This window comes from Lampetra planeri, chromosome 77 (assembly GCF_965212315.1).
Source record: "Lampetra planeri chromosome 77, kcLamPlan1.2.h2, whole genome shotgun sequence".
NCBI classification, from domain to species: domain Eukaryota; kingdom Metazoa; phylum Chordata; class Hyperoartia; order Petromyzontiformes; family Petromyzontidae; genus Lampetra; species Lampetra planeri.
The window spans coordinates 1240620-1256321 of NC_136182.1; the positions used below are offsets into that span (position 1 = coordinate 1240620).

The window sequence follows — 15702 nt, forward strand, 5'->3', positions numbered from 1 at the left end:
GTTTCAAAATCGACGAGTGCACATACCAACGACGCAGCCCATACTGGATGCGAATACTTTGGTGATTGCGGATTTCTATTAGTTTAACGGGCCCTTTCCAAGGCCTGTGCAGTTTAGGGGATGTACCCACAGGCACCTGAGGGCAATGGAGCCACGCCGCGTCGCCCACCGCCCAAGGCATGTCACGTCGCGACCGACGCGCATATCTCTCGTTCCGGGCCTGTGTGCGGGCTGTTGCACGCCTGGCAGTTTCTCACGCCTCCGTAACACGCCGAAGCGAATCACGGACGTGGTCAGGCAAGGAAGGGGAGGGTTCCTTTACGGCTGTACCCAGTTGCACATCAATCGGAGGCACGTTCTCCCACCCATACAAAATAAAAAAAATGGCGAATACCCAGTGGACGCGTGCGGGACTATGCGGTAAGCAGACAAAACGCCAGGTATGTGCAAGTCCCAGTCGGTCTGCTTTTCACTCACCGTGTGACAAAGCATGGCCGAAAGGGTACAGTTAAATCGTTCCACCATTCCATCTGTCTGCGGGTGGTAAGGGGAAGTACAGATTCTCTTCATACCCAAAGCAGCGCATACATCCCGGAGTAATTAAGTTACGTCCTTGATCCGTAAGTAACTTCTCTGGAGCCCCCTTGTCCATCACGTATCCATTCAATAAAGCGTCGGTGATGGACAAAGCCGATTGGTCGGGTAGGGGCCAGGCCATAGGCCAATGAGTAAAATATTCCACCCCGACCAAGAGGTACTTATTACCCCTCGCCGATGGGGGAAACGGGTCGAGGATATCCAGAGCAACCAGCTCATTAATACGAGATACCTCAATCAATTTCAACGGCGGAACGTAATTTTGACGTGGCGGTTTCTGCTTCGCACAATCTTGGCATGCCCGGATAGTCCTGATGATATCCGCCATCATACCCGGCCAAAAGAAATCCCGCTGCATCGTGAGCAAGGTCTTCTGCACGCCGAGATGCATCAACTTGTCGGCGTGCAGCGCGCAAATAAGATCATGACGAAGGGATGTTGGCACAACAAGGCGTGAACGGTCCGACAAGCTGTCTGTGCACATGAGCAACCCTTCCCGGTCGGTAAATAGCTGCGATTTCCCGCCCGACAAGTGAGATCCCGGCCTTCCGACCTGATTTCGCAGTGGAGCCAACGAGGCATCAGCCGTTTGCTCACGCAGCCACACCGAGTGCGGCAAGTGCAGCGTGCCATCGGCCCCAACAGGCGTACGCCACCCGTCATCTTTCGGCATCGCGCCCAAAACAGGGCAGGGCAGGGGGGGGTGGGGGGGGGGGTGGCGCTGCGCAGCGATGTGTACCTGTCAAACAGGCACAAGGAGGGTTCAAGGGCAATCTGGAAAGAGCATCTGCATTGCCATGGCGGGTACCCTTACGGTATGTTATGTCAAAAGAAAATTCCTGCAACAATTCCAACCATCGAGCCAATTGTCCAGACGGTTGTTCCAATTTCAGTGAGTATTGCAGGGCCGCATGGTCAGTGCGCACGAGGAATTTCCTACCATACAGGTACGGCCGGTACTGGCGAACAAAATGGACGATCGCCAGTAACTCCCGACGAGTGACACAATAGCGAGTTTTGGCGGGAGACAAAACCCTGCTGCCATATGCTACCACTCGTTCAACACCGTCCTTCCATTGAGACAAAACAGCACCGATGCCGATGTCGCTAGCATCCGTGTCCAGGATGAACGGTTGCGAAAAATCCGGATAATCGAGCGTCGGCGCGGTGGCCAATCGATCTCAGAGAGAGTTGAAAGCCAGTTCCTCTTCCGGACCCCATTTGAATCTCTGATTCTTTCCCGTCAGGACATGCAGAGGCTTTGCCAATGTCGCAAAATTCTTAACGAACCGGCGATAATAGGATACAAAGCCTATGAACCGTTGCACGTCACCTACGGAAGTGGGCGTCGGCCACTCACGGACACATGAAGTCTTGTGAGGGTCAGTGGATACACCGCTAGAGCTGACAATGTGTCCGAGGTAACGGACGGAATGCTGCAACAAATGACACTTTTTTGGTTTAAACTTGAGATCGGCAAACCACATTCTTTGAAAAACATCCTCCAGCCGTTGAAGGTGTTCTTCGAAAGTGCGACTGAAAACAATAATGTCGTCCAAATATATGAGGCACGTCTCCCACTGTAGTCATGCCAGTACCAACTCCATCAGGCGCTGGAACGTCGCAGGCGCGGCATTCAAGCCCATGGGAAGGTAGTTAAATTTAAACAAGCCTTGCGGCGTGTGAAACGCCGTTTTCGGCTTTTATGCATCATCGAGGAGAAGTTGCCAAAAACCCGACGAGAGGTCGAAGGTAGAGAAAAAATTAGCCCCCGACAAGGCGTCTAATGAATCGTCCATCCGTGGCAGGGGGTACGCATCCGCCACGGATATTTTATTCAACCGGCGAAAGTCAACACAGAACCTCAATCCGCCGTCCTTCTTTTTAACCAACACCACCGGTGCGCCCCAAGGATTTTTGGACAGCGAAATAATGTCGGCCGCCAACATGTCGTCCACCGTGCCATGCACGTGCTCCCTTTCCGCAGGACTCATGCAGTGTGGATTCATACATATCGGTCCTGCCGCACCGGTGTCAATATGGTTTGACAAGAGCGAGGTACGACTCAAATCAAAGTCATCTTTACTGAAGATGTCAGCGTATTTCGACAGCAGTGAACGCAATGCGTTTCGCTGCGTGGAGGGCAAAGACGTATTCTCACGGCCCGAGACACGCCAGCAGCCATTACCCTCGGCTGGTCCCCATCAAGGCTAGTGAAGTCGATAGTGGCATGGACCAATACCGCACCCGCCGGAACGACGACTCGTTCCAGGCCCCCATTCAACACTTGTAAGAACGGGGCTTGTCCAGCCGAACGATAGTTTGAGCCGCGACAAGAGAGAAAGCCTTAGCCACGGAGTTTGACGGGGACAGCAACACACCCGCCGCCCTATCCGCGACCTCCAACCGTTTTCGGTAACGCAATGGGATGAGCATCTGTGTACCCGGGGGTATCTCCACAGTGACATCGGCAAGTGCGTGAACGGCGTTACCCGGAGGTGGACGGCCCCACAAGAATGGCAAGAAAGACATCCTACAGCCCCCTGGCATTTCTAAACAGCCCTGATCAACAAGGATTTTAACAGGCATCCGACGAAGGAAATCGGTGCCCAACAGACATGGAACTGCCAACGAGCGGGAGATAAGAACTGATCCCGACGCGGCAACATTCCCTATGGCAATGTGGACATCTACCCGTCCTATGATACCCATACCACCCCCATTAGTGGCAATGCATGTGTCAATAGCCGGCTGGACCCGCGACGCAGGGATGGATAACAGGTGAAAAATTACATCTGAAATGATGGTTGCCGACGCACCAGTATCTACCAAAACACGCACATCTACCCCTTGAATAGCGCCCGGCACCGTAGAAGACCCCGACGTGGCTGCAACCACCCTCCGAGCCAATTTCTTCCACTGAGTAATAGTGTGCGGTACCGAATCAGCATGCCGACAATTAACATTCGATAAGCCTACGGGGGTGCAAGTGGATGCCTGAGATGTTGGGACCTGCCGGGTGCCCGATGCGTGTTGACTTGCCCGAGAAGGATGTCAATCCGCGTCCGGTGGAGAAGATAGAGGAAGGGCCGACGGAAGCTGCGGAGGTCGGAACCGGTGCCGACAATCACGGGCGAAGTGGCCCAGTCGGCCACACTTGAAGCATGTGGCGGTCGCCCGACGGTTGGTCGCCTCGGCCCCCGCTCGCGACCTTCCGGCCCCGTTGCGCTGCATGTCCTGCCGGCGTTGCGGGGACCAGCGAGGAGCAGCAGCCACCAAGTCATCATCGCTGGACTCGTCCAGAATATGCACGACGCGACGCCCATCCCAGCGGTTCACCATCCTTTTTGGGGTCCCCCGTCCACGCCGCTATTTGGTCCCAACGTCGCAAATTGAATTTGGCGTCCAAACATCGCGCCGCCCAACGAGACTTTAACGGCTCATGGCCGCACACCGGCAGCGAGATGCCCAACTCTTGTGACAACTCGATCATTCTTGTAAGAATGGGAGGGTCCAGAAGGTCGGCGGAGGACTCGGGGTAGGCGGCCATAGCAAGCGCTAATAGCACACCACGGTATGCCAGAGGCGTTTCTTCAGGCCCCCGTCGTCGCTGCATGAATTTTTGCTGTGGGCAGCCGATGGCGGCTCATAAAACTCCGCCATTTCAGCGAAGGCACCCTTCAGCGTCGTCTTTCTACTCGCCGGGATGGAGCGGAACACGGCCAGGGACACATCATCCAGCAGCGTAGGTAGAGCCTCCAGTGCCTCGGACTCCGTCCACCGCACCGATCGAAAGGCAGATTCAAATCGCCACGTAAAAGCGTTCCAGTCGCCCCCGGCAACAAATTCTTTAATATTAGGGAGGCGATGGCTGCGGCCGCCGTCGTTGTCCTTGGCCGCAGGCAGCATTGCAGCGACTGCGCCCAAAATGGCGGCCTCCTACCCCGCAGCAGGTGTAATGGCGGCCGCCTTGGAGACCAAGGTCGTTCGCACTCAGACGCGTCTCACGAGGCTGACCCAGGGCGGCAGACGACGCGACCACCGTGACGAGATTCAGCATCACGGCACGGAGAGACTCAATTTGTTCTGCCACTCATCGCCACCCTTCGTCCGAAGCTGGAGTCGCCTCTGCGCCGGCATGTCGTTTTGGCGCGGCCTCGGGGAGAGCAGCAGTCGGCGGCAGCGGTCCTGTCGCACCCAGAAGCTCGTCCTTGTCGGCATCGTCGTCGTCGTCCGACTGCGGGTCCAGTGGGTTCCTCTTTTTGAGGTGCTTAGACATCGTGGATGATGGTCCAAGTGGTCTCAAAATCTACTTCTGACTCCAATGTAATAAACCCCGTTCAGACGACGTCGTGACTTGAGAATTCTTTATTCGGTTTCATTCACGGCTTCCACCACATTCGTTCCTTCAGTTTCCTTGCTCCCTCACGCTGTTGGCTAACAGCGTGAGAGAGAGACTGCCGCGGCCCGCCACGTGGCAAGCTCCGGACCACGGCACCAGCGTGGCTTCCCCCTACGTTCCTCCGCACACTGACCACGTGCTGTTTTTCTCCGCCCCTTTTAATCCCTGGCCCACGTGATGCCACACAGCCAATCCTCAGCCACACCCCTGGAACTTTCCCGAAGATACTGTCCAGCTCCAGGGCCGCACCCCTGGCTCGACTCCCCATTGGTTGCGGGCTGAAGCCAGCAGAGCCCATCATTATCATCCAGGTGTAACCTCACATTACACTACCATATACTACTGTATTACTATACACTCCATTATTACTATATACTACGTTATACTACTAAATCACTATATACCACTAAAGAAACATATACTACTATATTAATACTATATTACTATACACCATTAAATGACTCTACACCACTATATTACTATACACTACTATATAGTACCATATTACTATATCCTACTATATTATTAGACTGCAGTATATATCTCAGTGTATATATTTTTTATATAAATGGACACGCATGGCTAATGAAGTACAGCACTATACAGTAAATTATTCACTAATCATCGATAGCATCCGGGTCAGATAGAACACCCTAGATTATAACTTTCAATATATCAGAAAACTTTAGATTATTATCACTATATTATAACGTATTATTTGGGTCTTTCGGTAAAGTCATGGAGCTAGGTTAAAATTAATTAAAATAAAATAAATAGACTGTCTTCTGAAGGCAGCATTCCCCCTCTTTTTTCCTCCTGATGACGATCGCTTGTGTTGAGATCAAAAGTCGTAGTTTTTTGTTTATTTTATTGTTTTTAATTTGAACCCTATCTACGTGACTTTACCGAAAGGGCCAAACAATACGAATTCCTGCGCATATAGTCATGAAAGCTTTAAGTCAAGGTATTAGAACGCTATAGATATTTTCTTTGGGACTCGTTTCTAGCGCTGGCGATAGAGTAACACCATCAAATCCACGTCGACGTGATGGCTGGGGTGGTGTGTTTAAACTCTCTGCACCTGCGCCCCCCGTAAGTGGAGTGAAAGTACGAGTCACAAGTTGCCAGCGTGAATCGGGGGCTGGCGGTTTGCGTACCCAGCGGGATCCGAGTACTCTGAGACCTTACTGCATCACAAGTAAATCATTGTGACCGGACCGACCACGCCCACCCACCCACCCATCCACCCACATCCCGGCACGACGTTGTATAAGGGTTTTTTAGTATGCTCACGAGTAGGCGTTGCCGGAGAAATGTGGCATGACTGCGGTGACGGCGCAGCCCGGCACCGCCGTGACGACGCCGTCATGCGCAGTCGCGCTCGGTTCTTCTCTTGGAGAGGTCTTCGGAAGGCAACGGTGAGGGGGCGGGGAGGGGGAGCGCACGGTGACAGCAAGGGAATTCGTCCATTAGTTCGTGTCTCAATCCGCTAGTCCTGGTGAGGGTCGCAGCAGCAGCAGCAGCAGCAGCAGCAGCAGCAGCAGCAGCAGCAGCAGCAGCAGCAGCAGCAGCAGCAGCAGCAGCAGCAGCAGCAGCAGCAGCAGCAGCAGCAGCAGCAGCAGCAGCAGCAGCAGCAGCAGCAGCAGCAGCAGCAGCAGCAGCAGCAGCAGCAGCAGCAGCAGCAGCAGCAGCAGCAGCAGCAGCAGCAGCAGCAGCAGCAGCAGCAGCAGCAGCAGCAGCAGCAGCAGCAGCAGCAGCAGCAGCAGCAGCAGCAGCAGCAGCAGCAGCAGCAGCAGCAGCAGCAGCAGCAGCAGCAGCAGCAGCAGCAGCAGCAGCAGCAGCAGCAGCAGCAGCAGCAGCAGCAGCAGCAGCAGCAGCAGCAGCAGCAGCAGCAGCAGCAGCAGCAGCAGCAGCAGCAGCAGCAGCAGCAGCAGCAGCAGCAGCAGCAGCAGCAGCAGCAGCAGCAGCAGCAGCAGCAGCAGCAGCAGCAGCAGCAGCAGCAGCAGCAGCAGCAGCAGCAGCAGCAGCAGCAGCAGCAGCAGCAGCAGCAGCAGCAGCAGCAGCAGCAGCAGCAGCAGCAGCAGCAGCAGCAGCAGCAGCAGCAGCAGCAGCAGCAGCAGCAGCAGCAGCAGCAGCAGCAGCAGCAGCAGCAGCAGCAGCAGCAGCAGCAGCAGCAGCAGCAGCAGCAGCAGCAGCAGCAGCAGCAGCAGCAGCAGCAGCAGCAGCAGCAGCAGCAGCAGCAGCAGCAGCAGCAGCAGCAGCAGCAGCAGCAGCAGCAGCAGCAGCAGCAGCAGCAGCAGCAGCAGCAGCAGCAGCAGCAGCAGCAGCAGCAGCAGCAGCAGCAGCAGCAGCAGCAGCAGCAGCAGCAGCAGCAGCAGCAGCAGCAGCAGCAGCAGCAGCAGCAGCAGCAGCAGCAGCAGCAGCAGCAGCAGCAGCAGCAGCAGCAGCAGCAGCAGCAGCAGCAGCAGCAGCAGCAGCAGCAGCAGCAGCAGCAGCAGCAGCAGCAGCAGCAGCAGCAGCAGCAGCAGCAGCAGCAGCAGCAGCAGCAGCAGCAGCAGCAGCAGCAGCAGCAGCAGCAGCAGCAGCAGCAGCAGCAGCAGCAGCAGCAGCAGCAGCAGCAGCAGCAGCAGCAGCAGCAGCAGCAGCAGCAGCAGCAGCAGCAGCAGCAGCAGCAGCAGCAGCAGCAGCAGCAGCAGCAGCAGCAGCAGCAGCAGCAGCAGCAGCAGCAGCAGCAGCAGCAGCAGCAGCAGCAGCAGCAGCAGCAGCAGCAGCAGCAGCAGCAGCAGCAGCAGCAGCAGCAGCAGCAGCAGCAGCAGCAGCAGCAGCAGCAGCAGCAGCAGCAGCAGCAGCAGCAGCAGCAGCAGCAGCAGCAGCAGCAGCAGCAGCAGCAGCAGCAGCAGCAGCAGCAGCAGCAGCAGCAGCAGCAGCAGCAGCAGCAGCAGCAGCAGCAGCAGCAGCAGCAGCAGCAGCAGCAGCAGCAGCAGCAGCAGCAGCAGCAGCAGCAGCAGCAGCAGCAGCAGCAGCAGCAGCAGCAGCAGCAGCAGCAGCAGCAGCAGCAGCAGCAGCAGCAGCAGCAGCAGCAGCAGCAGCAGCAGCAGCAGCAGCAGCAGCAGCAGCAGCAGCAGCAGCAGCAGCAGCAGCAGCAGCAGCAGCAGCAGCAGCAGCAGCAGCAGCAGCAGCAGCAGCAGCAGCAGCAGCAGCAGCAGCAGCAGCAGCAGCAGCAGCAGCAGCAGCAGCAGCAGCAGCAGCAGCAGCAGCAGCAGCAGCAGCAGCAGCAGCAGCAGCAGCAGCAGCAGCAGCAGCAGCAGCAGCAGCAGCAGCAGCAGCAGCAGCAGCAGCAGCAGCAGCAGCAGCAGCAGCAGCAGCAGCAGCAGCAGCAAGCAGCAGCAGCAGCAGCAGCAGCAGCAGCAGCAGCAGCAGCAGCAGCAGCAGCAGCAGCAGCAGCAGCAGCAGCAGCAGCAGCAGCAGCAGCAGCAGCAGCAGCAGCAGCAAGCAGCAGCAGCAGCAGCAGCAGCAGCAGCAGCAGCAGCAGCAGCAGCAGCACAGCAGCAGCAGCAGCAGCAGCAGCAGCAGCAGCAGCAGCAGCAGCAGCAGCAGCAGCAGCAGCAGCAGCAGCAGCAGCAGCAGCAGCAGCAGCAGCAGCAGCAGCAGCAGCAGCAGCAGCAGCAGCAGCAGCAGCAGCAGCAGCAGCAGCAGCAGCAGCAGCAGCAGCAGCAGCAGCAGCAGCAGCAGCAGCAGCAGCAGCAGCAGCAGCAGCAGCAGCAGCAGCAGCAGCAGCAGCAGCAGCAGCAGCAGCAGCAGCAGCAGCAGCAGCAGCAGCAGCAGCAGCAGCAGCAGCAGCAGCAGCAGCAGCAGCAGCAGCAGCAGCAGCAGCAGCAGCAGCAGCAGCAGCAGCAGCAGCAGCAGCAGCAGCAGCAGCAGCAGCAGCAGCAGCCAGCAGCAGCAGCAGCAGCAGCAGCAGCAGCAGCAGCAGCAGCAGCAGCAGCAGCAGCAGCAGCAGCAGCAGCAGCAGCAGCAGCAGCAGCAGCAGCAGCAGCAGCAGCAGCAGCAGCAGCAGCAGCAGCAGCAGCAGCAGCAGCAGCAGCAGCCAGCAGCAGCAGCAGCAGCAGCAGCAGCAGCAGCAGCAGCAGCAGCAGCAGCAGCAGCAGCAGCAGCAGCAGCAGCAGCAGCAGCAGCAGCAGCAGCAGCAGCAGCAGCAGCAGCAGCAGCAGCAGCAGCAGCAGCAGCAGCAGCAGCAGCAGCAGCAGCAGCAGCAGCAGCAGCAGCAGCAGCAGCAGCAGCAGCAGCAGCAGCAGCAGCAGCAGCAGCAGCAGCAGCAGCAGCAGCAGCAGCAGCAGCAGCAGCAGCAGCAGCAGCAGCAGCAGCAGCAGCAGCAGCAGCAGCAGCAGCAGCAGCAGCAGCAGCAGCAGCAGCAGCAGCAGCAGCAGCAGCAGCAGCAGCAGCAGCAGCAGCAGCAGCAGCAGCAGCAGCAGCAGCAGCAGCAGCAGCAGCAGCAGCAGCAGCAGCAGCAGCAGCAGCAGCAGCAGCAGCAGCAGCAGCAGCAGCAGCAGCAGCAGCAGCAGCAGCAGCAGCAGCAGCAGCAGCAGCAGCAGCAGCAGCAGCAGCAGCAGCAGCAGCAGCAGCAGCAGCAGCAGCAGCAGCAGCAGCAGCAGCAGCAGCAGCAGCAGCAGCAGCAGCAGCAGCAGCAGCAGCAGCAGCAGCAGCAGCAGCAGCAGCAGCAGCAGCAGCAGCAGCAGCAGCAGCAGCAGCAGCAGCAGCAGCAGCAGCAGCAGCAGCAGCAGCAGCAGCAGCAGCAGCAGCAGCAGCAGCAGCAGCAGCAGCAGCAGCAGCAGCAGCAGCAGCAGCAGCAGCAGCAGCAGCAGCAGCAGCAGCAGCAGCAGCAGCAGCAGCAGCAGCAGCACAGCAGCAGCAGCAGCAGCAGCAGCAGCAGCAGCAGCAGCAGCAGCAGCAGCAGCAGCAGCAGCAGCAGCAGCAGCAGCAGCAGCAGCAGCAGCAGCAGCAGCAGCAGCAGCAGCAGCAGCAGCAGCAGGCAGCAGCAGCAGCAGCAGCAGCAGCAGCAGCAGCAGCAGCAGCAGCAGCAGCAGCAGCAGCAGCAGCAGCAGCAGCAGCAGCAGCAGCAGCAGCAGCAGCAGCAGCAGCAGCAGCAGCAGCAGCAGCAGCAGCAGCAGCAGCAGCAGCAGCAGCAGCAGCAGCAGCAGCAGCAGCAGCAGCAGCAGCAGCAGCAGCAGCAGCAGCAGCAGCAGCAGCAGCAGCAGCAGCAGCAGCAGCAGCAGCAGCAGCAGCAGCAGCAGCAGCAGCAGCAGCAGCAGCAGCAGCAGCAGCAGCAGCAGCAGCAGCAGCAGCAGCAGCAGCAGCAGCAGCAGCAGCAGCAGCAGCAGCAGCAGCAGCAGCAGCAGCAGCAGCAGCAGCAGCAGCAGCAGCAGCAGCAGCAGCAGCAGCAGCAGCAGCAGCAGCAGCAGCCGCAGCAGCAGCAGCAGCAGCAGCAGCAGCAGCAGCAGCAGCAGCAGCAGCAGCAGCAGCAGCAGCAGCAGCAGCAGCAGCAGCAGCAGCAGCAGCAGCAGCAGCAGCAGCAGCAGCAGCAGCAGCAGCAGCAGCAGCAGCAGCAGCAGCAGCAGCAGCAGCAGCAGCAGCAGCAGCAGCAGCAGCAGCAGCAGCAGCAGCAGCAGCAGCAGCAGCAGCAGCAGCAGCAGCAGCAGCAGCAGCAGCAGCAGCAGCAGCAGCAGCAGCAGCAGCAGCAGCAGCAGCAGCAGCAGCAGCAGCAGCAGCAGCAGCAGCAGCAGCAGCAGCAGCAGCAGCAGCAGCAGCAGCAGCAGCAGCAGCAGCAGCAGCAGCAGCAGCAGCAGCAGCAGCAGCAGCAGCAGCAGCAGCAGCAGCAGCAGCAGCAGCAGCAGCAGCAGCAGCAGCAGCAGCAGCAGCAGCAGCAGCAGCAGCAGCAGCAGCAGCAGCAGCAGCAGCAGCAGCAGCAGCAGCAGCAGCAGCAGCAGCAGCAGCAGCAGCAGCAGCAGCAGCAGCAGCAGCAGCAGCAGCAGCAGCAGCAGCAGCAGCAGCAGCAGCAGCAGCAGCAGCAGCAGCAGCAGCAGCAGCAGCAGCAGCAGCAGCAGCAGCAGCAGCAGCAGCAGCAGCAGCAGCAGCAGCAGCAGCAGCAGCAGCAGCAGCAGCAGCAGCAGCAGCAGCAGCAGCAGCAGCAGCAGCAGCAGCAGCAGCAGCAGCAGCAGCAGCAGCAGCAGCAGCAGCAGCAGCAGCAGCAGCAGCAGCAGCAGCAGCAGCAGCAGCAGCAGCAGCAGCAGCAGCAGCAGCAGCAGCAGCAGCAGCAGCAGCAGCAGCAGCAGCAGCAGCAGCAGCAGCAGCAGCAGCAGCAGCAGCAGCAGCAGCAGCAGCAGCAGCAGCAGCAGCAGCAGCAGCAGCAGCAGCAGCAGCAGCAGCAGCAGCAGCAGCAGCAGCAGCAGCAGCAGCAGCAGCAGCAGCAGCAGCAGCAGCAGCAGCAGCAGCAGCAGCAGCAGCAGCAGCAGCAGCAGCAGCAGCAGCAGCAGCAGCAGCAGCAGCAGCAGCAGCAGCAGCAGCAGCAGCAGCAGCAGCAGCAGCAGCAGCAGCAGCAGCAGCAGCAGCAGCAGCAGCAGCAGCAGCAGCAGCAGCAGCAGCAGCAGCAGCAGCAGCAGCAGCAGCAGCAGCAGCAGCAGCAGCAGCAGCAGCAGCAGCAGCAGCAGCAGCAGCAGCAGCAGCAGCAGCAGCAGCAGCAGCAGCAGCAGCAGCAGCAGCAGCAGCAGCAGCAGCAGCAGCAGCAGCAGCAGCAGCAGCAGCAGCAGCAGCAGCAGCAGCAGCAGCAGCAGCAGCAGCAGCAGCAGCAGCAGCAGCAGCAGCAGCAGCAGCAGCAGCAGCAGCAGCAGCAGCAGCAGCAGCAGCAGCAGCAGCAGCAGCAGCAGCAGCAGCAGCAGCAGCAGCAGCAGCAGCAGCAGCAGCAGCAGCAGCAGCAGCAGCAGCAGCAGCAGCAGCAGCAGCAGCAGCAGCAGCAGCAGCAGCAGCAGCAGCAGCAGCAGCAGCAGCAGCAGCAGCAGCAGCAGCAGCAGCAGCAGCAGCAGCAGCAGCAGCAGCGTGTCGAGTAGGGCGGTCCAGACCTCCCTTACGCTGGAGACAGACTCTAGCACTACATTACTAGACACTACACTAGGATACACTATACACTACTATACACTACACTACTCTACACTACTACACACTACTATACACTACAATACTATACACTACAATACTATACACTACACTACTATACACTATACACTACAATACTATGCACTACACTACTATACACTACACTACTACACACTACACTACTACACACTACACTACTACACACTATTCTTAGGTTTTTTCGGTAAAGTCACGTAGGTAAAACATCAAAATTAATAAAAATAAAATAAAATAAAGATCACGACGTTTCGGAGGCAACACAAGTCTCCGTCATCAGGTGGGACCGTCACAGCCAGATTAGCTGCATCAAGTGAGGCACTGATTCAAGATGTAATCCCTTAAAAGCGAGTTGAGGGGGGAGGAGAGGGGGGGGGAGATCATCAGAATGTGGTAGCCAATGAATGGAACGTATCGGGAGGGAGGGGGGGGGGGCGGGGCCAAAAGGGTGGGCGTCGGCGTGGAAGCGATTGTGCGCAAGCGACAAACTGCTGCACACGTCAACGTCTTGGGTAAAGAGGGGGGAGGGGGGGAGGGGGAGGCCTGATACACATGATGGAAAAGAACGAAAATGCCCATGTTTATACCAATGCTGGCTGAACAATGAAGAGATTACTGTTAAAACTGGGGATGTTAACACTCGGTAAAGTAAAGTAAAATAGTGCCTGTCAGATAAGATTGTCCTAAAAAAAAGTGTAATGTAGTAATCATTGGAAAGATGTTATTAACCACGCAAAAAAGACTTAATTACACTTTTTTTAGGACAATCTTATCTGACAGGCACTATTTTACTTTACTTTACCGAGTGTTAACATCCCCAGTTTTAACAGTAATCTCTTCATTGTTCAGCCAGCATTGGTATAAACATGGGCATTTTCGTTCTTTTCCATCATGTGTATCAGGCCTCCCCCTCCCCCTCCCCCCCTCTTTACCCAAGACGTTGACGTGTGCAGCAGTTTGTCGCTTGCGCACAATCGCTTCTACGCCGACGCCCACCCTTTTGGCCCCGCCCCCCCCTCCCTCCCGATACGTTCCATTCATTGGCTACCACATTCTGATGATCTCCCCCCCCCCCTCTCCTCCCCCCTCAACTCGCTTTTAAGGGATTACATCTTGAATCATTGCCTCACTTGATGCAGCTAATCTGGCTGTGACGGTCCCACCTGATGACGGAGACTTGTGTTGCCTCCGAAACGTCGTGATCTTTATTTTATTTTTATTAATTTTGATGTTTTACCTACGTGACTTTACCGAAAAAAACCTAAGAATATGAATCCTTGCAGTCACGAAAGCTTCAAATCTAGAATTACTACACACTACACTACTATAAACTACACTACACTACTACACATTACACCACTATACACTACACTACTATACACTACTGTACACTACACTACTATAAACTATCTTTGATCACTTTATCTCTCATCACTTTATCTCTGATCACTTTATCTCTCATCACTTTATCTCTCATCAATTTATCTCTCATCAATGTATCTCCCGTCACTTTATCTCTCAGTTCAACATACACGTGACAGACACGTGCAACGTACACACGCAACGTCCAGCAAGGACTTCACGTTCTCCCGTTAGAATATGGATGGGTCCACATTGCTACGAGTTCTCTGAGCAGGGCGATTGTCCGTGTGTCCAGGGGGTCTGTGTGGAACAGCCCTGGGTATGAGAGGCTCACCAGCATCTCCGGTGGCATCTGCTTCTCGTCAGAGCTGAGTTGAACCCTGCAAACAAGGACAAAGATCAACCACAGTGAGGCCCTAATAGACTGGTGGGTGGCCGGTGCCACGACCTTTGCCTCCCCAGTGGCGATGTTTACGACACCTCCACCACTACACCAGGTACTCCATTTGAGGCCGAGTCGACCTAGAAGAGGACCAGGACTGTGGGCCGGAATCGGCCGGAGTTCGTAGCGCTAACCGCCACTACACCACCGCTCCTCATTCGGCTGCAATCAGGTCACCAATTTCTCCACTGGGTACGTAGCTCAGAGCAGAGTAGAGTTGAACCCTGCTCACGCGCCTGCACGCACCAATACTAACACCCGCGCCATTCGCCGCTACATGATGGTGACGTCATCACGGGGCCTGTGCCAGTCCAGGTGCACTTTGAGGCCACATGAAAGTACACACACACAACAACACGTGCCATTCGCCACTAAGTGGCGGTGACGTCACCACGATGCTTGTGCCAGGCCATGTGCACGTTGAGGCCACGTGAAGTGTCTCACGCCCGCTGCAGGAGGTCAGGGGGAGACCCAGGTGCCACTGGTCGACTGACTCAGATGACTGGCTGATGCACCACCTGTGCCACCTGCTGTGCCATGTTGCTGTGCTTTAGCCACCCGGTGCTCCACTCATTGTTGTGAGCGTCGCTCGTTCGCTCTCCATTATTGTTGGAGAGCGACTGCATCCAACTGCCCAGTAGCGCCCTTCACGAGCCTCCTCCACAGAGGCCGATCTTGACACCGCTGGTACCAGTAATAGGCAAGTCCACTCAGCTCCAGATCCTCCTATACCACATCACTCCATCTCTTCTATAGCCCGTGCCGCGCCCGTTTAGCCCCCTCAATCCGGCCAAACAAAAGTTGTTTAGGAATGCGGAACCTGGGCATGCGGGCAACATGATCCATCCAACGCAGCCTTGCCTGCCGGAGGAGCTCACCGATGGGACTTTGTCCAGATCTTTCAAGGATTTGTGAGACTCTCACACAATCCAGCTTGGTTAAACCCAGGATGGATCGTAGGCAGGCCAGACAAAATGTTTCTAACTGGCAAAGATGTTTCAATTGGGGGGTCCACGTTTCGCAAGCATTGAGAAGGAAGGGAATGACTATGGCCAAGAAAACCTGAAGCTTCGTGAGGAGCGACAGACCAGGTAGCTTCCACACAGCTTTACGCAACCAATGAAAAAATAATGCCGCTCGACTGATTCAGAGTGAGACCTCTGCTGCTAAACTGGAGCTGGTCATGAGCACACTGCCCAGGTATGGGAAACTCTCCACTCTCTCCACAACTGACTAGCACCAATTGGGAGTTGTGGGGGTGGAGTATCCGATGGTACAAAATACCCAAGCAGGTGCTGAGTTTTCGTGGGGCTAATGGTAAGGCCCCATCTCTTAGTGGCAAATCTCCAGGTTCATCAGCAGCCCCTCCAACTCCTCCTCTGAGTGAGCAGCAATTACCAGATCATCGGCATACATAACATGGTTGAGCAATAGGGAGTCATTCCTTAACCGCATCCCGGCATCTAACAGCCTCCCATTGTATCTGTACCACCTGGACATTTCTCCGGTACACCTATTGAAGGCTTCACGAACTATGTGGACGAAATAGATATTAAATAATGTGGGAGCCAGAGGACATCCCTGTCGCACCCCAAGGTGTACAGGGAATGGCTCCGACTTAGCAGAGGGTCAGGGACTCCGAAAGCACAAATAACTACCCAGAGCCCAGGCCTACTGATGGTATCACAGGCCTTGACCAGGTCCACCACCACCACAA

General features: G+C 57.1%; 1 protein-coding gene across 1 annotated transcript in view; it reads right to left on the bottom strand.

Moving 5' to 3' along the window:
- LOC144738074 (uncharacterized) overlaps positions 1-15702 on the bottom strand; it is a 52782-nt gene that overhangs the window by 15652 nt on the left and 21428 nt on the right. Inside the window, exons 4-5 of the mRNA XM_078620984.1 lie at positions 13878-13923; positions 6293-6402 (exon numbers count right to left, since the gene is read on the bottom strand). Coding sequence (XP_078477110.1) covers positions 6293-6402; positions 13878-13923 — 156 coding nt within the window. The remainder of the gene's footprint in view (positions 1-6292; positions 6403-13877; positions 13924-15702) is intronic.